Source organism: Sparus aurata, chromosome 5 (assembly GCF_900880675.1).
Source record: "Sparus aurata chromosome 5, fSpaAur1.1, whole genome shotgun sequence".
Lineage (NCBI taxonomy): Eukaryota > Metazoa > Chordata > Actinopteri > Spariformes > Sparidae > Sparus > Sparus aurata.
In genome coordinates, this window is record NC_044191.1 from 17,089,233 (window position 1) to 17,111,580 (window position 22,348).

The following is a 22,348-nucleotide window of genomic DNA, read 5'->3' on the forward strand; positions in this document are numbered from 1 at the left end:
ATTTTTTAAAATTCTAGTTTCAACAAACAAATACCTGAAGTATTATTAACTACTGACTAACTATATCTTAGTCACAATCATGGATGCATTAACTGGGTGCTGTATTATCATTTCTCAGTTTTATTGCACATACAAGAGAAAAAATGTGAGGATATTTCTTTAATGTTCTTTATTGTATAGAGATGTACATGTAGACTTCTAAAATAAGATGTCATAGAATAAGCTATCCATCTCTAATGTAGCTACTGTATTTGTTAGACATTGATTAAACAACCTAAAATAGTTGATAAAACTTAAGTGATTAGTGACTTAAGTAATAGTGATAATACACTTAATTTATATGGCACCTTTCAAACATAAGGTGCAGCTCAAAGAGCTTTGTGGAAGAAAAACATAGTCAAAACACATAAAGTAGAATATTGCAGGTATACATTGTCAATTCAGAATTCTTTTCAAAATAAAATAAAATCAAAATACATGAAATAGAATAATATGAGTGATAAAAACATATTGGTAGTCGTAAAAAATTAAATCTAAAATAAAAAATAATATATATATCAAGATTAAGCATAAAATGCATATATGATAAGAAATATTAACTAAAAACACTAATGTTAAAGATCAATTTAATTAAAAGATAGCTCATTACATAATTCCCGAGCTGCTCCTTCAAACAAAGCTGTTTGTCTAAGATATGGTGGGAGTGTTTCCCAAACAGGGATGTGGACTCGAGTTGACTGAAGTCACTGTTGTGATGACTTGAAGTGTGACTTTGACATTGAGACAAATGACTTGAACTTCTCGTCTGTGTTCATTTTATGTTTTCAGTTACTTTTTTAGCATGAGTTTTTTGGCATGTAGGCATCATGCAGTGTAGCATGCGGTCTAACTCCCACCACATTTGGAGACAAAAGACAATTTTTGTGACATTTCTTATGTGTGAATTAAAATCTTCAGTTTTGTTCTGTGGTGCCAGACTTATATATTTTGTCTCCGTTCACTTGTACTAATTATGAGGATTATGTTTTATCTTCATTTAATTTTTCGGTAGAAATTTCCAGTTAAACACTGGAGAGCCTATTTATAATAGTACATCAGAGTCATCTGGCACTACAGATGAACATGAGTGTCATCAGCATAAGAATATTAATTCACACAATGATCACCAATCATTTTACAAAGTTGAAACCTATACATATAAAACCATTAAAGGCCAAGAAATTACCCTGCAGAATACCAAAAAGGCTTCCATGTTTTCCAGAGAAATGTTCCCAAAGGGGAAGAAAATATCTTCTGCCAGTGAGGTACATTGAACCAGTTGAGAGTTGTACCTTCCAATCCACCAACTGGACCAGCCAACCAACCAAGCCAATTTTTAAGTCTTTCTAGAGCAAACATGTGATCTTCTTTGTCAAATTCCGCAGTTAAGTGAAGAGGTATCAGAACAGATACATTTTAGTTGTTTGCACTCACCATCATTTCTTATTTCTACATATGTTGTTTTCATACTGTGGCCTCTCTTAAAGCCAGACTAAAATGTATCATTAATTTTATTATCAACTATGAGTTCATGCAACTGTTATAGCGCTGCCTTTTAAACTATTTTTTCCAGAGGATTTAAAAGATAAACATACAAGGCAGGTTATGTCAATAAAAAAATCTAAATGAAAACCTTGCTGTTTTGAGAAAGTATCTCATAAAATGCAACAGGACTTGTCTTCTGTGGCTTTCTTCACATGCTCCTGTATCCAATCATTTATTTCTTCTTGATGCGCCATCTTAAGTTCATTGATTTCTTTGTCTTTCTGTTTCTGTTTCAGGTCATTCATTTCTTGTTCTTGTTTCTTTTTCAGCCTATCATAATCTTTCTGATAGGCTTTGTTCAGGCTCAGTCGTTGTATCATGAAGTCATTGTTTTTTTGTTGCTTTTGCTTCATGACCTCCATTTCCTCACCATGCTTATCTACCAGAGTTGCAAAGTCAGCAGTGTATTTCTGTCTGAACTCGTTGAATTCTTCAGCTTGTTTTCTGGCCTCCTCTTCAGCTTTCTTCTTCATTTCCTCCCCTTTCTTCCGAAAATTTTCTTGTAATTCTTTCCATTCGTTTTGCTCCTGCAACCTTCTGCTTTGATCTTCTTCTTTTCTTCGTTGTTCATATTCTTCTTTTTCTCGTTCATATTCTTCTTTGAGCTTTTTCAGTCGTGCTTGCTCTTCCTCTTGTCTCTGTTGATCTTCTCGATGTCTTTTCTCCCGCCATTCCTTTAGTTCTCTCTCCCAAGCCTCTCGTTCTCTTTGTATCTCTTCTCTGCTTTGAATCAGCTTTCTATCAGCAGTTGTGTTTTTTTCTGATTCAGATTTAAATTTCTCCTCCAAATCTGACATTTTTTGTTCCCACTGCTGTCGCTGAATTTCTTCTTGCCTTCTTCTCTCCCTTTGCTCTTCTGCTCTGTTTTCCTCTGCCCTTTTCCTCTTCTCCTGCTCTTTGTTAATTCGTTCCTCCATCTCCTTGAATGCCTTTTCTGTCTCTGCTCTTTCTTGTTTAATCTTTCGCTTCTTCTCTTGCATTTTTTCTTCATGTTTTCTTTCAAGGTCCCTCTTCTCCCTCTGTATCTTTTCTTCCTTCTCATTCAGTATTCTCTCCATTTCCTTTTGTATCGCTGCCTCCGCCTCGTCGAACATTTCTGAGGTGTAGTAGCTCCCACCATTTTTCTTCACCATTGACTCAATCTTTGTCAACAGCTGGCTGACTTGAGAACGATTCTTCTGATCGTTGTTGTTGAAGACCTGGTATCTTCCTCCACATTCAGTTGTCAGTTTTTGGACAAAGCCCTCAGTGTCTTCCTCTATGTAACTCTGTATTGTTTGGTTTTTAAGATCATCTCCTCTGGTGAAAATAACAATGATGAAGTCTTCTGACTTCTTGCCAAAAAACTTCTTGATAAGTTCCACAGTGTCTTTTTCCTCCTGTGTAAAGCGGCCGATCGGCAGCACTAGTAAGAACACATGGGGTCCAGGAGCCAACATGCTGATGCAATTCATAAGTTCCTGTTGAACTTCATCATTGGTCAGTGTTGTGTCAAACAAGCCGGGGGTGTCGACTACAGTGATAGACCGGCCATCGATCTCTCCCTTTTGTTTTTTGCAGAGTCTGGTCACTGACTTCATGGAGGCTTTAGATGTGAAGCATTTCTTACCCAAAATAGTATTTGCAGTCGCACTCTTCCCACTGCCAGTCTTCCCAATCAGCACCATCCTGAGACGGTCTGAGCTCTGCTTTTTATAGCCTGACACTTCCCGTTTGGATTGACGCCTTACAACCTTACCCACCCAAGGCTTGGCAATCATGTCCTTTGTGAAGCCGGATCCATCAACGCTCATCTTTTCCACAACATCCAGTAAGTCAGAGATGTGCTGCTTGCTATCCTTGATGTTGAAGACAAAATTTCGTCCTCCACAGCTCTTGCAGAGCTCCTCGATGTGCATATCCTCCTTCAGAAATCTTACAACAGCTGGAGAGTTAGGATTTGACTCAACAGTGAATAGAATCATGGTGAAGTCATTCACTCGAAAGCTGAATGTGTTCTGGATGGTCTCTAACTCTTTCTTGTCTTCATCAGTGGGAGTATCCACAGGTAGGACCAGGATGAAGGCATGGACTCCCTCAGGATCACAGAGGGAGATACACTTGAGAGATTCCTCCATCACTACCTCCTGAGGTTGTCCATACAAGGCAGGCAGCTCCACCACGGACACCTGACGTCCACACACCTCTCCCTGATTTTTAACACACACTGATGAGTTGGCAGGTGGATCAGACTTTTTGTCTCCTAGAATGGCATTAGATGCTGATGTCTTTCCAACCCCAAAGCTCCCACACAACACTAAGTTCAGAGGAGGTTTAGATTTTTCACATCCAGATGCTGTCATGGGATCAGCCCCTTCAGTGTAGTTCAGATATCCTTGTTTGTTGTCACTTACAATGTTTTCCATCTCTTCTATTAGTGCTTGACGATCATCATCAGTCAGACAATCTTTTTTATCTAAGTTCAGTCTGTGCTGCCTTTGTCTGCAGTCTTGGATGATTTGATCCACTGCAGAATTTCTTCCCATGTAATTTTGTGTAAGGATGACCATTGAGTATTGACAAGCATCTTCACCAAACAAGCTCAAGATGAACTTCAGTGTTTGTCTGTTCTCTTCAGTGAAATCAGAAGGCTTCACTAACAGCAGTAGAACATTTGGTCCAGGGTGGCAACTAGCAACACACGTCTTTATTTTGTGTCTTACTTTTTCCACAGACAGACTGAAGATGTCTGGGGGTTTCACCACCTTTAAGGGCATTTTCCTCCACTCTCCACTGGCAACAGATGTCTTGGATATCTTAAACATGATGTCTTTCCCTGTGATTAATTCACTAAGTGTTGTCATTTCTTTTTGACTCTTTCCAAGCAACACAATCCTGAGTTCAGATGCTGTAGACAAACAAAAACAATATAATTATCATTACCAGTTTCAGTTAAGTTTATCTTTTATGTGTTTCTGACATTAAAGGTCTAGTGTGTAGGATTTATAAAAAAAATAATAAAGATACTTGTATTTAATATAGCACCTTTCACAGAGCAAGCTCGGAAAGTGCTTAACAGGTGAATGCTACTTTCAATAAACAAGTCTTAAGTTGCTTTTTAAAGGCATCAACAGAAGAGAACAGGAAGTCATTCTACAGTGTTGGAGGAGCCATCACTTTTAGGGCACGAACATGTTCATGTAGTGCCAGGGAGAATCAATTAGCCCTGGTCAAAAAACCTAAGTGATCTCCTGGTGATAAAAGGGTGGAGCAATTTGGAAATATACCAAGTGCTTAATATGCAAGGCTCTGAATGTAAAGACAGCAGCCACTGTAGGGAAGTTTGAGACGAGTGGTGTTAGTTAGTTAGTTGCAGCCCCTTATTTATATTAATGTGGTCAGTCAGGTCATGTAAAGGGCTCAGGAAAAATAAAACAAGCCTATCTGACAAAAATGTTTAACTTGGTTTTTCATTTGGTGGACCACACTGCAAAGCTCTGAGCTGGCCAATCAAATACATGCAAGAACATATCCCTGGTTAAATTCTTTTGCACCATGAAAGACATATTTTTTACTGTTTGTGAGAAAGATAAAATTCTTGCTGCCATGAAAACTTTTGAAGTTTTGTCATTACATACTACAAACCTTTAAACTCTAGGATCTATATAGCAATAATTTTAATGCAGGTCTGTGTTTGGTCTGAATACCTGCTAAACTCACCACGTACTGCACTCGCAGATGTTGCCATATTTTCAGTTTGGTGGAAAGGCCTCAGGGTTCTGCTGGAGAAACTGTTTGTCTGTTTGTCTAAGGAGAGAAACAGGAGTAAAATAACACTGAAACATAATGTAGTAAACTCAAGTAAGTTAGCATGAATAATTTTCCATAAACAATCCCAGTTGATTTTATTTTTAACATAATTATTTTTGCCATAAAAAAAGAAAACCCAAAAATGACATGAAACACAAGAGTCACTGTCCTTTTAGTCCAGTGCTCCGTTGACTAATTAGCTCCGGTATTATTAGAGATTTGCTGACATGAGCCGGATGAACAGACTCTGAGAGAGTAGCGAACCAGCCTCTCATTGCCCAACCTATTACCACACTTTATTTTGTTGCCATGCCTAACTAGAGAAGGGAGCACACTGGACTGCATCTCCCAGTGACTGCTTAAGTTAAAGGTTTGTAAGAGCTGTCCAGCAATCGCTTGGCAGAGCCAACATCAGCTTGTGTACGCTGGCTAGCTTGACTTCTGGATAATCATTCTTCTTCGCAAAGGTCTTTTCCATGTGTTCAGTGCAAGGTATTGAACTACCTCTTTGAATCCCTCCCCCTCTACTATCCTGACTGGCTGCATATTTCCTCAGGCCACTGCGTCACACTTGCTACACACTCCTTAGTAACAGCGATGTGATTCTCAGATTTGGTAGCTGGGTGTGTTCATAATGGCACAGGGTTAGGGTTAGGTAGGCACAGTATAGTACAGTTACAATTATTACACTGAAGAAAACCCGTCATACATTTTAACTTACAATTAACTTTGTTTGCCTTTCTGTCTGTCTATACAAATTCACTTTAACAGCTTTGTAAGTTTTGTTTGCTAAGACTAAGCAAAGGGTTTTGGCCACACTTAATTTTACAGATCCATAAATTTCATGGCAAGTAGGTTATAATTACTAAGTAACATATTTGAAAGTTTTCTCAAATTACCCCCTAAATTAACACAATACTTACCTAGAGAATTACCGAAAATTAACCCAATATCATTTCATAAAAATATTCTTCAACAAGTAGTTCATAAATAGCTGGTCATTTCTTTAATACATTTCCAGGAGACTCCAACTGGCTTCTGCTTAACTTCGGCTGATCATGCCATTTTAATTTCCATTCCATTCGTTAAAACCATGTTGTGTATCTCTCCTCTGTTAGACAGCCCCACCTCACTCACGAACAAGTTAACCTGCCACAGTGAGGGAGACACAACTCTGTGACTTTACTTTAATCAGTCTGTTAAAGGGATAGTTCGGGTTTTTTGAAATGGGGTCATATATAGTACATATCTATAGTCGATCTGTTCTCTACCATAATCACCGATCTGCGCAGCCTCAGTTTGGAGAAGTAGAGAGCTGCTCCAGCCCAGAGGCTCAGCTTTATACTGCAGTGAACAGGGTCCAGCGAAAAAGTGAAATTAACCACCTAAAACAAGGCTCACGTAAAAAAAATCTATATAAGTTCAAGTGTACGTTCTATAGGTCAAATTCACACCGCTTTACATCGCCGTCAGACCGCGCTTTCTTTTGGCACTACATTTCAACCACAGAACCTCCGTATCCCTACGCACTAGCGTAACTGGGCCACAGCTGATCAGCGAGCGGCGGAATACAGCGCGAGGCACAGCTGCTTGACGAGAGGTTTACTTTCGATAAAAACAAAACTTAACTCTCCGTATCCTTCCGCATTAGCGCTCATGCGTAGGGATACGGGGGTTCTGCGGTTGAGAAAATGTAGTGCCAAAAGAAAGCACGGTCTGACAGCGATGTAAAGCGGTGTGAATTTTACCTATACAACGTACACTTGACCTGATGTAAAACATTTTAGGTGAGCCTTGTTTTAGGTGGTTAATTTCGCTTTTTTGCTGAACCCCGTTCACTGCAGTACAAAGCTGAGCGTCTGGGCTGGAGCGGCTCTCTACTTCTCCAAACTGAGGCTGCGCTGATCGGTGATTATGGTAGGAAACAGATTGACTATAGATATGTACTTTATATGACCCCACTTCAAAAAACCCGAACTATCCCTTTAACGTACAGCTGTGCTAATTTATTTTGTATAATTGGTCATTTACATGCTATGTGGTTGTATATTTTTAAACGGGGAATAAACCCTGGTCCGTTTTAATAAATGTGCTTATGTTGAACAATTAATTAATTGCACACTTTAACAAGCTCTTCAGTATTGCATTGTTGAACAATTGTCAGTGACAGTGAAATACATAAATATCACATTGAATATTCAAATGTGTTTTACCCCTGGTTAGGGCTCATCAAGCGAAAAAACAGTCCTTGGGTAAATATAAATTTGTTGCACCAACTCAACCCTACTTTATGTTGCTAGGTAAATAGAAATACTAGTGTTTCTTTCTTTATGCCAGGTGCTCGAGAGAATGGGCTGTTTTTTTGTGACTTGGCAAAGGCTTTAATGTAGAAAGTATACTAAAGTATATTTATTTGATGTGTACCATTATTTTATAATATACATTTTGTTTATTATTTTGGTTGCCAAAAGTACAAGTTAAATATGATATACCATACAAGCATATTTTAAGTATAACCTTTTAAAACATAAAGTTTAACTTAAATGGCTTTATTTTAATATTCATTTCATTCTCAGGATTCAGAAAATCTTAAGTATAGTGCACGTACATCAGCAACTACAATGTGGTCAACAAACCTGATCACCAGGCCTCAACCTTTCAAAATGTTAAACACCTGGGCACCACCTGCCTATTGCCAGTTTATACAATTTATCAATCAAGCCCTTAAAACTATAAATATTGATTCTATTCTATATTTTTAGACATTTCTTGGATTGACTTTGCTTTGAGTACTCACCAGGTGAAATCCTGTTGTGTCCTTCCTCCTTCCTCAGAGCTCATGAATGAAAGTACTCTCTTGCAAGGGACTTAGCCTTTTTGTCAGATTTAGAGGCATGGCACTGTACTGGTCTGACAACACTGACTTACAGAACGAGACCAAGGTGCCAGGCTAACTTTTTTTTCACCACCGCCTCGATGTGAATGTGTGAACAGTCCCAAAATCAAAATGATGGGACAATTATCATCTATAGTCCCTGCTTCCAGGACTCAGCTGAAGCACTTCAGTCAATGTATTTACTGTAAACCTGTTGTTCTGTCACAGTAAACTGCAGTTGACTGTTGAACGCTTCATATTCTTCTGAACAGAAACTTTCAGTCCTTTTAGCTCTGTTAGTCACCCACCCTCAAATACAGTACACGGTGCACACCAATATTTGCTCTGGCAAGTCGCACATGTTTGATTGCATTGAGATATGGGGAATTTTTAGGTCTTGTGTCATGTTTCTTGGGCCATTCTTGAGCAGTTTTCGTGGGGTGTCAGGGCGCGTTTTCGTGCTAACAAGGCTACTGCCATCAGGGAGTGCAGATGCCATAAGGGGGGACACTTGGTCTGCAGCGGTGTTTGGGGTGGTAGTGCAAATGAATGCCAGGACAAAACCTTTACCAGCATTACATAACATTTTATTGAAACGATCAATGTTCACTTCACCTGTCACCTGTTAAATGTTGTGGCTGATGGGTGTAGTTGAGAACGATGAAAAGATAAAAGATAAGTAGTACACAGTAGTTGACTCTGAAGACAGAAACAAGTTTAACCTGACAACTGTGGGATGTTGAGATACTTCAGCCCACACATAAGACGATGAACCAGTATGATGAACTTTGACACGGTACATTAAATAAGTGAACTGTGGCAGCAGCATAGTTGTTCTTAAGAACTAACTGCAGCTATAGCACCTTTCACAAACAGAAACGGATAGTCTTCAAAACTCAAACAATGCACAAGGTAAAGCCTATTCTTTTATTCACTGTAAGACATAAGCTGACGTTTCCCAAATGTATTTATCACTATTCATTCCCCTTTATGTCATTTGATAAAATGTTGAATATCCTTTAAAACATTAATCATCAATCAGAAAATGATCATAATACCAATTATGTATACACCTATGTTTATCCATCCAATGCATTCCAACCCAACATCTCCTTAGTAAGTCCTACATTTATGTACACACTGGTGTGTTTTCACCCCTTATGACTTCTGGCCCCTTGCTTAGGTCGAACCCATTTTTTAACTCTGGCTTCATTTTGATCTTCAAATCTTCATTTGACTGTATCCTGCATGCTATCGTGGTGACAAAATCAGGCAGATAATCATGCATTGGCTCTCTGAAGGAAAAAAAAAAAACTCATGCCACAATGTAACAACTCAAGCAATTCTATCACACATTTTAGAAATAACCAAGTATGTTTATAAGAAACGAGAACATATTTAAAAGATGTGTGAAGGGTAGATATTTTAAATGACTAATTAAGTCCCCTTAGTTTGCATAAAATGTGATGATGAATGACATACAGTATTAACCTCCTGTAATCACAACTGAAAGACATAAAAACATATTTGTAGTGCCTGAAACTTTACTTTACATGACATTTTATGACTGCAAATGAATGAGTAAATAACAAAATGAACAAAAATTAATGTGACTATGTCTTTTATATGTTCATTTATTTGCTTGATCATGTTTTCCCAGTGTACGCTACATATTTGCTCAATATCTCTCAACTGTGTGTTAAAAATAGAACAGGTAAATGTCCGTTGAAAGTTTTGTTTGACTCGAGCAAGCTGAGTCATTTTAGTCGAAATAATAGGCTGCTGCTGTCTGTTACACAGATACACTGAAGTTTACTGCTTAGATAAGATAAACTTAATTGATCCCACTGTGGCTATGGGAGTGATTGAGTGAAAAAAGTAAAATAAAAATCTAGATGGCGCTGTGCAGGTGGCTGCTAGTTAGTTGCAGCTCTGATGACAATTCAAAAAGTTCAACTTAATTTGCTATCATAATCAATTAAACTCAGGTTCTACAAATAACATGATGAATGTAGCTGTTCACAGATATTTACAAAAACAAATCAAAACACTGTTCTACAGTTTTAAAGCTGAAACTGTACCGAAAATGAAACTTCTCATTAAATGCAACAATGAGTGACTTCTGTGGCTTTTGTCACATGTTCCTATATATGAAATGACATGGTAAAATACACTCACCACATAGACAAATATATCTGTTCACAGACATTTGCATGTAAGACTATATACATTATCTTATTGGTACTTTTGTTTGACATTGGTTAGATAAAGAAATGGTGGCTGAATAACTCAATAAAGGCCGACTATGCATGCCAAAGCAAGAAGTTTTACAGCTTAAACTGTACCATGAATGAAATATCTCATAGAATTGGACAGACAAGCAGCTTTTCCCACATGTTCCTTTATCCAGTGATCTTTTTCCTGCTCTGTCTCCGCTCAGATTTACTCTGTTGTCAAAGTGTCTCAATTTCAGCTCGTTAATTTCTTATTCTTGTCTTTTCTTCAATTTAGTCTTTCTGGTACACTTTATTTCTGCACAGCTGTTCTATCACCTGTTCCTTTTGTTTTTGAGTCCCTTGCTTCAGAGTCTGTATTTCCTTTTTGTACTTTTCCATGTCAGCTGAAACATTGTTCATATATGTGTGTCTGAACTCAGAACATTCCTCAGCTTGCTTTCTGGCCACTTCTTCTTGTTTCCTCTTTAATTCCTCCAATTTTCTTTTGAAGCTTTCTTGTACGTCTTTCAGTTCTCTTTCCGCCTGCTCTCTTCTGAGTCTGGCATCTTCTTTTGTTTTGTTTTCATACATTTCCAGTTCCTGGTCATACGCTTCTCTGAGTTTTTTCAGTCTTGTTTGCTCCTCCTCTCGTCTCAGTTCCTCTTCTTGATATCGTTTTTCCCACCATTTCCTACTTTCCTGCTCCCAAGCCTCGCATTCTCTTTGCATGTTTTCTCTACTCTGTATTAATATCCTGTTAGCAGTTGCCTTTTTTACTGTTCCACTTTTTATTTCTTTGCCCAAAGATTCAAGTTTATGTTCCCACTCTTGTCGTTTAATTTCCTCCTGCCTTTTCTTTGTCCTTTCCTCCTCTTTTCTGTTTTCTATTTCTCTCATTTCCTGCTCCTTCTCTATGCTTGCCTCCTTTTCTTGTTAGTTTAACTAGTTTGGCTCTCTCATCACCATCAAATTTGGTTATTAGTTCTACTATTCTATCTTTCTTCTTTTGCATTTGTTCTTGATGTTTTTGTTCAAGCTGCCTCTGCTTTTTTGTTCAGAATCGTTGACTCAATCTTCGTCAACGATTCTTCTCGTTGTTGTTGAAGACCTGGTATCTTCTTCCACATTCAGTTGTCAGTTTTTGGACAAAGCCCTCAGTGTCTTCCTCTATGTAACTCTGTATTTTGTGGTTTTTAAGATCATCTCCTCTGGTGAAAATAATAATGATGAAGTCTTCTGACTTCTTGCCAAAAACCTCCTTGATAAGTTTCACAGTGTCTTTTTCCTCCTGTGTAGAGCGGCCGATCTGCAGCACTAATAAGAACACATGGGGTCCAGGAGCCAACATGTTGATGCATTTCCCAAGCTCCTTTTGAACTTCTTTGTTTGACAGAGTTGTGTCGAACAAGCCGGGGGTGTCAACCACAACAACAGGCCGGCCATCAATTTCTCCCTCTTCTTTTTGGCAAATCCTGGTCACTGACTTTTGACAGACTTTAGAAGTGAAACATTCGCTGCCCAAAATGGTGTTTCCAGTGGCACTCTTTCCACAACCAGTCTTCCCTATCAGCACCATCCTTAGACATTCCTTACTCTGCTCCATGCATGAGGACTGTCTACTCTGCATCATCATGACAGAATCTTGTCTCTGCAACATCTTTGGAAGCTGTTTACTGTGATATTTAGAACTTTCTCCTTTGAAAAAGAGGCATGTCTAACTGCAGGAGTCTTGGGAAACATGTCTTTTATGAAGCTGCTGCATCTCACAGTTTCCATCTTTTCGACAGTTTGTACCTCAGAGACTTGCTGTTTGTCCATGATGTTGAAGTTTACATACCGTCCACCACAGCTCTGAACAAGCTGCTGGAAGTCTCTGTTTTCCTGTAGGAACCTCACCACCACAGCAAAGTTAGGATATGCGTCTGCAGTAAAAAGAATCATGGTGAAAGCATCAACTCTAGAGCTGAAAATGTTCTGGATGGTCGCTAACTCTTTCTTGACTTCCTCACTTGGGGGATCTAAAGGTAGGACCAGGACGAAGGCATTGACTCCCTCAGGATCAAAGAGAGAGATACACTTGACTGATTCCTTCATAGCCTCCCTTTAGGTTTTCCATACAAGGCTGGCAGCTTCACCAGTGAAACCCGCTGTCCACACACCTGTGCTTCACTTAAATCACAGTCTGGTGTGTCAGCAGGTGGACCAAATCTCCTTTCTCCAAGAAGAGAATTAGCTGCAGAGTTCTTCCAGGCTCCATGTCTCACACACTGTACCAAGTTTAGAGGGGGTTGCGGACGAAGTGCTACCACGTGGTCAGTGTCTTCAGTAAAGTTTAAATGTTGTCCCCTGTTTTCCCTCGCTATTGTTTCCATTGTTTGAATTAATTCTTGAAAATCATGGTCAGGAAAATCTTTTTCATCCAAGTAGATTATTTGCTGCCTTTGTCCGCAGTCTTGGGCAAGTTGCTTTATTGAGGAATTCTCTCCCCTATCGTTTTGTGTTGAGATGAGCATTGAGTGTTTCAAAGCATCTCGTCCAAAAAGGCTCGCCATAAACTTGTATTTTGTCTGTCCCTCTCTGTGAAATCAGACGGCTTCACTAACAACAACAGGACATTTGGTCCTGGGTGGCACTGAGCGACACTTATCTTCATCTCATGTCTCATCTTCATGCATAGCAAAGACATCTGCTGTTTTCACTACTGTCAAGGGTTTTTTTCTCCAATCTTTTTTATCAGTGATTAAGTAACTCAGTGTCGTCTGATCAGTTTGACCCTTTCCAAACATCACAACTCTGAGTTCGGATGCTGTAAAACAATAAGAACAAAAGCATTAGAAATGTTCAGTATTCCACGAGGAGATTGTTTCTTAGAGACAGGTTTTTTTTCTTATAATGTAAAAAGTACTATTAACCCACCAAGGTTCCTTCCACTCTCTACTAGTTGTTTGAGCGACTTTCACAAGTTTGAAAATTTCATGATGAGGTGTATGAAATTGGATTTAATTATATTTACTTACATGCAGATGATACTGTGCTATTTTACTCAAATAAGAAAAACATGTCTTTATTGTTTTTAGAAGATATTGGAGGAAAATTTGCAGTCATCAGCCTGGAAGCTGCTCATGGGACTTACTTGGGTGTTTCAACATGACAATGATCCAAAACACAAGGCCAAGTCGACCTGTCATTAGCTACAGCAGAAAAAAGTGAGGGTTCTGGAGTGGCCATCCCAGTCTCCTGACCTCAATATAGAATAGAATAGTCTTTATTGTCATTGTACAGGAGAGTACAATGAAATTGAGGGTGCTCCCGCAGCAACAAATAAAAAAAGCAACACATAGAACAAATAGTAATATAAATATAAATAAATTATATATATAGCCCTTTAAGGTGCTAAAGGGAGGTAGGAGGAGGTAGATTGTGTTTGTTCTTGTCGGGGGATGGTTTGTGAGTGTATCCGTTCGTATTTGTAGTTCGTATGGCCCAGGGGAAGAAGCTGTCAGTCAGCCTGATGGTGTGGGACTTTGTTGACCTGTAGCGTCTCCCAGAGGGCAACAGATCAAACAGGGGGTAGGCAGGTTGTGAGGGGTCTCCTGTGATGGCCTTGGTTCTCCTGAGACAGCAGGATGTGGCGATGTGTTCCAAGCTGGTCAGTGGGCAGCCGATGATCTTTTGGGCAGTGTTTATGACCCTCTGCACCGCCTTCCTGTCCTCGGCTGTTGAGCCTGCATACCACACACCCAGACAGTATGTCAGTACGCTCTCCACAGAGGAGTGATAGAAGGCCAGCAGCCGCTTTGTATCCAGTTTGTTTTTCCTGAGGACACGCAGGAAGTGTAGTCGCTGCTGAGCCTTCTTAACCAGGGCCCTGATGTTGTAGGTCCAGGAGTGGTTTGCGGAGATGTGGATGCCCAGAAACCTGAAGGTGGTGACAGTCTCCACCTGTTCTCCATTTATGAGGATGGGGGTGTGGTCATGTCTGTTCTTCCTGAAGTCCATGATGAGTTCTTATGTCTTTTGGATATTCAGGGTCAGGTTATTGTCTGAGCACCATAGCGACAGTTCCTCCACCTCGGCCCTGTACGCTGTCTCGTCCTCGCCTCGGATGAGTCCAACCAATGTGGTGTCATCCACATATTTAATAATGCGGTTGGTTGGGTGAGTTGGAGAGCAGTCGTAGGTGTACAGGGCGTACAGAAGAGGGCTCAGAACGCAGCCTTGAGGGGAACCAGTGCTGAGTGTGAGTGCAATGGAGTGGTGGGGGCCGAGTCTCACAGACTGTGGGCGACTTGACAGGAAGTTTCTGATCCAATTGCAGGTGGGGAGGGGGATCTGTAGTTCCAGCAGTTTGGTGATGAGAATGTCTGGGATTATGGTGTTAAATGCTGAGCTGTAGTCCACGAAGAGCATTCTCACATAGCTCTTCTTGTTCTCCAAGTGGCTCAGCGCTCTATGGAGTGTGAGGGCAATGGCGTCCTCTGTAGAACGGTTTGCCCTGTAGGCAAACTGGTGGGGGTCGAGGGAGGGAGGGAGACAGTCTCTGATGTGCTGGGAAACTGATCGCTCCAAGCACTTCATGATTACAGACGTCAGAGCGATAGGTCTGTAATCATTCAGGCTGTCTATGGCAGGTTTTTTGGGGATGGGGACGATGATAGAGGCCTTCAGACATGTGGGGACGGTGGCATGTGTCAGGGAGAGGTTGAAGATTTTGGTGAGGATCCCTGCCAGTTGGTCTGCACATGCTATAATCACCGCCCCTGGGATACCGACCGTCAGGACCAGCAGCTTTTCTGGGGTTCACTGCTCTTAAGTTTTTTCTCACCACGTGCTCCTGGAGAGAGAGAGGTGGGGTTCTGGAACCAGGGGGATGCTCCTCTGCCAGTGTGCTGCTGCTGTTGGAGGATGTGGGAGGGGGGTTGCCTTTGTAGTTGGTTAGGGCCTGGATGCCCCCCCACATCTGATGCGGGTTATTCTCCGTCAGGTATCCTTCTATTTTGTTCTTGTAGGAGAACTTGGCCTGTTTGATGCCCCTCCTCAGGTCAGCTCTGGCAGTGCTGTAGAGAGCTCTGTCTCCCATCCTGAAGGCCGAGTTACGAGCTCTGATCAGGGTCTGGACTTCCTTTGTCATCCAGGGCTTTCTGTTTGGAAAGATCTGGATGCGTCTATCCTCGGTGATGTTATCTCCACAGCACCTGATGTAGAAGAGGACAGACTCGGTGTGTGTGTCCAGGTCCTGATCTTCAAAAATGCTCCAGTCTGTGCAGGCAAAGCAGTCCTGCAGCTGGTTGAGAGCATTTTCAGGCCAGGCTTTGATGGTCTGGGTGGCTGGTTTTGTTTGCCTTCTGAGGGGGGTGTAGGTGGTGTAGGAGCAGAGAGAGGTGGTCTGATTGTCCGAGGTGGGGTCACTCTGTAGGCATGCTTGATGTTAGAATAAACATGATCAAGTGTGTTTTCTCCCCTGGTTGCACACTTGACGTGCTGGTGAAATTTGGGGAGAACAGTTTTGAGGCATGCTTTGTTAAAGTCCCCAGCAATGATGTGCACGCCATCCGGATGAGCCCTCTGTTGTTTACATACCATAAGCTCAAGCTGGCCGAGTGCTGTGCTAACGTTAGCATGGGGAGGGATGTAAACAACGGTTACTATGGCAACCGTTAGCTCCCGTGGCAGGTAGAAGGGTCGGCACTGAACAGACATGGCCTCTAAGTCCGGTGAGCAGTGGGTGTCTATCACTCTGCTGTCCGAGCACCAGTCCTCAAGCACATAAACACAGAGTCCCCCTACCATGCTCTTACCGGAGGCTTCGGTCCGGTCGCAGCGGTGAAAGGTGCGTCCTGCAAGCTCCACGGTAGCATTGGGGATATGCGGGCTCAGCCAGGATTCGCTAACAATCAAAAGACAACAGTCACGGATGTGGCGGTTGTAGGCGATCTGTGACTGCAGCTCATCTATCTTGTTCGCAAGGGATCTTGCGTTTGTGAGGAAGATAGATGGTAGCGGAGGTCTGTTTTTATTGTTTTTCATTCAGCCACTTTGGGGAGATCTCAAACATACAGTTCATGCAAGACAGCCCGATAACTTACATGAACTGGAGGCTTTCTGCCAAGAAGAATGGGCAGATTTACCATCTGAGAAAATAAAGTGCCTCACCCACAACTAATATACTATGCAATGCACGATATTAAGAACTAGGGTACGTAAACTTTTGATCAGGGTCATCTGGGTAGTTTCTGTTGTCATTAAGATTTAAAAAGAGCAAACACAATGTTTGATGATTAATGGCTTCACCCAACGACTAACCATGGGTGAAACAAATGTTTTTGTATATTACATTCTTTGAAAAAGGCCAAAAAAAAAAATCACAGATTCTGCCAGGGTATATAAACTTATGAGCACAACTGTATGTAGAAGATTATTATGGGGACAGATTGACTGGTACCTGGGACGAATCTGTAACATTAGGCCAATGATTGTAACTAGAGTGACACAGTGCTGTGGAGAGAGAGCTAACTATGGTAACAGCATTAGAAGACACACTTTGTTGTAGTCAGCATAGTCAGAAGTAGTCAGTTCAGTTCATCATTTGGGATTGTCTGTTCTTAATAAGTATAGTTTCTGTTATCCAGTGTTGTGCCTGAACGCGTTCAATGAACAATCGTTCATGAACTCGTTCATATTTCGGGCGAACGTGAACTGAACGTACTGTATTCTGCCTGATGAACGTTGTTGTGAACGCGTTCATTCTGGCATTTGTGAACGGCGCGTTCTCACAGTTTAACTTTGTTCAAGACAGTGCCAGATTTCCATCAAGCCTTCCAGGTGAAAACCGGCTAAAACACACCGTGAACAGGCTTTGATATGTTGCGGGAAAACACCCAATCTGGCTGTTGTGTATAAAAAGGACACTGGACGAGAGGTTTGTGCAGCTCGCTTTACTTTCGATCAAAACGAAACTGAACTATTTCAGACAGAAACAGCTGCATACCAAACATGCAGTGAAGCATTACCAAACGAACACAGATTAATTCGTCCTGAACGGACACAACACTGGCAACACCCATAACAGCAGCCACCACAGAGTCGCACCGCCGCATGCGTCATCAATGTGCTAAGCATGGAGGCAAAAACAAATGAAGGCTTCACATCTGTTTTTTTATTGTGATATATCTAAAAAGTTTTGGAGTGATGTTGTCGCATCTCATTTTTTTTTATGCTGTTAACTCTGTCCATTCTCTTACCCTTGAACATGTTATTTGCTGTTAACCCAGAAGATAATGCTCTTGAACACATGATGAACTTTGTTATCCTATGCAAAATGTTTTATTCACAAACAAAAATTTGCAAAATCACTACCTAAATTTGCTCCTTTTCTGCTGGGACTGAGCTCTTTGCTTAAATCTCTGATTTTGTTAAATAACAAAAAAAGTAATACCTTACTGAGTCATTATGAAAAGTTTTTCCCTGAAGCCACTGTCTGAACTATCTATTTATTTATTATTTAATTTTTCCCTTTTTTCTTCTTTTTTAAAATTATTTATTTACTTATTTATGTATTATTTTATTTTTTATTTTTTATTTGTACTCTATCCTGTACCACAAACCTGAAACGGCACATTGAACTAAAGCACCCGGCGAGCCTTTCAAGGTATGTGCAAGTGAATAAAGAATGAAAAGACACGGCAACGGCGAGCCAAAACAGATCCTCTACCACCCAAATCATATTAACGGCATACAGTAGCGGCTCCGCTGTCTTCATCTCCTAGCCGCAGCTGGACAACCTGGTTTTGCAGAATATTGTGGGAGAGCTGCAGTTTCAGTGTTAAAACTGATAAAATAATAGCTGTCTGTGGTTCTATATGGGTTGTGGCAATAATTTTGAAAAATAATAGCTCGCATCAACATATTGAAAAAAAAAAAGAACTATGAAATAGTTCATTTTTGGACCTGTGAACTTAGTTAAAAATTTTGAATTATGAACTATGAACTGAACTAGTTCATTTTAGAATTTGTGAACTGAACTTTGAACTAGTTCATGTAGGAAGTGAACTTTCCCAACACTGCTGTTATCCCTCTGAGTGGGGGGATGAAAAGATGGTGATTGTTTCGAGCCATGCAGCATAAGAGCTAACAGCTAAGGCAGCAAACAGCCTTTAGTGGAGCTAAATACAGCAGGACTGAGAGTTTCTTTTCAGGGTAACAGGATGTGTTTAACTGCTGTTTCAATTTGACCTCACAACAAGTTTACATTAAACAAATGTTCCGAAATACCTCTGCTGAGTACAGTTTGGTAGTAAAAGTACTTTGTCTATGCAGTTACAGACTCTTTACACCAGTGTACAGTTTATCATTCTTCTGTGAGAGATGAAAGTAACCAGGTAAGCTACAAGCAGTGACCAGGGCAGACCAGTACAAAGACTGATACAAATAAGCCTGAGACAAAGATTCTTTCCCAAATTCTGTGTCCTGTTTCATTTTTCTCTATTCTTTTTTTTTTAACCCTTAGATGCATGAGTGATTGGACCCTACACTCTTCCATAAGTGGGTCAAAAATGACCCGTAATAGAATCAATGCTTTTTTATGCCATTTTTGTCATTTTTATTAAGAATAATCATTCATTTTATGTTTTGTATTGTACACACAAGAATGATTTCATGTTTAACTTATTTTAATTTTTAATTTTCAAACATTTTGAACAATAATAATTGAAACAAAGACAACTTATTTACATTCACATTTGTGTGTGTGCTTGTGTGTGCTTGTGTGTGTCATCTCTATTTGTAGAGCTTTTGTTTTCAGTCATAGTCCCTCACTGCATGCAGTTGTCACAAACTATTTGTTTCTCGCTGTGATCATTGCACACATACACTGCATTTGCCACACCTATTGCTGACTTTTCGATCTTTATGACTTGGGCAGATCTGACACCTCTTCTCTTTCTTTCTCTTTCTTTCTATGTGAGCTAGGTTAGTTAGCTAATTTGTGTTAGACTAAAACAATAAAAAAATAATTAAAAGTCAATACATGATAATAACACATACTCTTTCACATAATATTCATGAATGACACACAGACACATACAGTGATGTTAGCTAGCATAGTTCGCTAGCTAATGTTAGCTAACGTTATCTATAAATTAGGCTAATAACACATACTCTTTCACATAATACTCTTGAATGACCCCCCCCCCCCACACACACACACACACACACAGACACACACACCTATAGTACAGTACATACAGTAATGTTAGCTAGCATAGTTCGCTAGCTAATGTTAGCTAACTATAAATAAGGCTGATACATAGTGATAAGTGATAATAGCACATACTCTTACACACACACACAAACACACACAGACACGAATGTGCAAGTATGTTGTTGAAATTGAATTATTGTTGCATAGTTCGCTAGCTAATGTTAGCCAACTATAAATTAGGCTAATACATTATTACATGGTAATAACACATACTCTTTGACATAATACTCATAAAGGACCCCCCCCCCACACACACACACACACACACACACACAGACACACACACCTATAGTACAGTACATACAGTAATGTTAGCTAGCATAGTTCGCTAGCTAATGTTAGCTAACTATAAATAAGGCTGATACATAGTGATAAGAGATAATAGCACATACTCTTCCACACACACACAAACACACACAGACACGAATGTGCAAGTATGTTGTTGAAATTGAATTATTGTTGCATAGTTCTCTAGCTAATGTTAGCCAACTATAAATTAGGCTAATACATTATTACATGGTAATAACACATACTCTTTGACATAATACTCAAAAAGGCCCCCCCCCCACACACACACACACAGCGCACACACCTATAGTACAGTACATACAGTAATGTTAGCTAGCGTAGTTCGCTAGCTAATGTTAGCTATAAATTAGGCTGATACATAGTGATAAGTGATAATAGCATATACTCTTACACACACACACACAAACACACAGACATGAATGTGCAAGTATGTTGTTGAAATTGAATTATTGTTGAAAGATGAAGATTATACTAGATTGTAAAGTGTGTGGTAAAAAATAAATGATTCCTCACAGCCACAGTTGATAAGAATTTAAAGGTTCTCATGAAATTCCATAAGAAATGCATGCGGGTCATTTTTGACCCACTTATGGAAGCTTGGGGTAGTAATACAAAAACTTGTTTTTTTTTAAACGTTTAAAAGGTAAATTAAAATTTTCAATGACATCATATCAAAAACATATTTTTTGAGGAATACCTGGAATATGAAATGATAACAAATTTTAATTACGAAGATATTGCAAGAAAACAACGTCACCGGGTCATTTTTGACCCACTTATGCATCTAAGGGTTAAATCAATGTAAAGGGTGTGGCCTGATGCACTATAGGCTGTAACTCGACCATGCTTAATCCGATTAAGATCAAATTTGGGACATAGAGCCACACTACACAAGTATGTAAAATGTTGTAAAAGTCTGCCACCATGGGGTGAAACAGAAACAATGCACGGTAGCAGCGCCACCTGTTGGCCATTAATAAAATGCCACCTTAATGCTTTAAAGTAGGATTCAGTTAGCATCAATGCAATGCAAAATGCGATGTCAGTTCTATTCCTAAGGGGCACTACAGTAGCAACATAAGACGATACTCTTGCAACCCTTGCCTTTAAGAAAATGGAACTTGGTACACATATTCTCCATGACCATGTGTACAACAAGTAGCGTCCCAAAAATGCCACCTTGTGGCTATTAAAAAACACAGATGGTGCAGCAATCCCATGTATTTTCTGAAGAAAAGGCACATTTTCTTGATGTTTAACAACCACAACTTAATGTCATGACATGCAGCACTTACCTGAGGTTGTTGCAGTTTTCTTGTGGTGCAGAGCTGTCATCGTGCATTTACTGTGCGAGTCGACAATACACAGTTGTTTTGTTACTCCAACAGCATTACTTGGCCTGGTATGGTGTCACACACCTGAGAATTATCCCCAAAAAGCTTTTGTTTGACCTTGTTTATCTGTTGAGTGTAGTCACCAGGGGTTGCAGTTCCAAGTTGAAATTTAAAAAAAAAAAAATTCCTACCCTTAATATATGGACCCTAATTATAGAATGGGCAGATGACAGAACATTGACTTCACTCACTTTTGTGGTGGTTATAGTTAAGCTTTTATGATTTTATATGTTTATTTATTTATTTTTTCAGTTTGCTCTTGTTTATCTGTTGAGTGTTCTTACCAAGTGAAATTATTACTGCGTCATAGAGACTACCTTTCTCTTTCTCTTTCTCTGGGTTGGGCAATACACAGGTTTGAAAACCTAACTGCATTCACACCTTGTATTAAAATGAGATCTATATCAACATATATTATCTGGGTATTAAAGGATCCGATATAGCCTTTACGTTTACAACTGATATTTTTAATGTATTCTTTATTTCGTCCTTTGGTTGAAATTTGCTCTTGATTGAATAATTCAAAGTTGTGGCAAATCAGCCCCGGAGTTTAGTGAATTGTTGAGTCAAGGGAAACTTTGTAAACTTTGTTGAACGCTGAGAATAAAAAATATTTTAATTTGTCTACTCTTCAAAATTCAGCATTAAGTAATACATAAAGTAATTCCTTTCTTTCTCTAAAACAATGTCTCAGTTTGTCCCAGCAGATTGCTGTCCTGGCTTGTCGGCCAATATGTGACTGTATACATTATATGCCTTGTTAAGAGCACGTCAGCTGCACAGTGCAACACAATTTAAGAACATCTTAGTTATAAAGTAGAATATTTTGATTAAGAATAGTATGGTTTCTCCAAAACTGAGGCATTGCTCCAGTCTTAAGTGTTCGTCTTTACTCAAAATCCATTATCAGGAGTTTGTCAGA

The 22,348-nt window shown here is 39.8% G+C and overlaps 2 protein-coding genes across 2 annotated transcripts in view; one reads left to right on the forward strand and one right to left on the reverse strand.

Annotated features, from left to right (window-relative positions):
- Positions 1 to 22,348, forward strand: part of prdm6 (PR domain containing 6) — a 105,651-nt gene that overhangs the window by 37,641 nt on the left and 45,662 nt on the right. The gene's annotated exons all lie outside the window — the stretch shown is intronic.
- LOC115582430 (GTPase IMAP family member 8-like) lies at positions 105 to 8,297 on the reverse strand. Its single transcript, XM_030418405.1, has 3 exons — positions 8,171 to 8,297; positions 5,284 to 5,370; positions 105 to 4,471 (listed from the first exon to the last, which is right to left on the reverse strand). The coding sequence occupies exons 2-3, from the start codon at positions 5,309 to 5,311 to the stop codon at positions 1,695 to 1,697; spliced, it is 2,805 nt and encodes a 934-aa protein (XP_030274265.1). The 5' UTR covers positions 5,312 to 5,370; positions 8,171 to 8,297; the 3' UTR covers positions 105 to 1,694.

What these genes read in the sequence shown, in the direction of transcription:
- LOC115582430 (XM_030418405.1), bottom strand. Translation starts at nt 5,311, where the DNA reads ATGGCAACATCTGCGAGTGCAGTACGTG. An exon ending in ATCTGCGAGTGCAGTACGTG is followed by an intron (nt 4,472 to 5,283) that starts GTGAGTTTAGCA and finishes GTTTGTCTACAG; the next exon opens with CATCTGAACTCAGGATTGTG.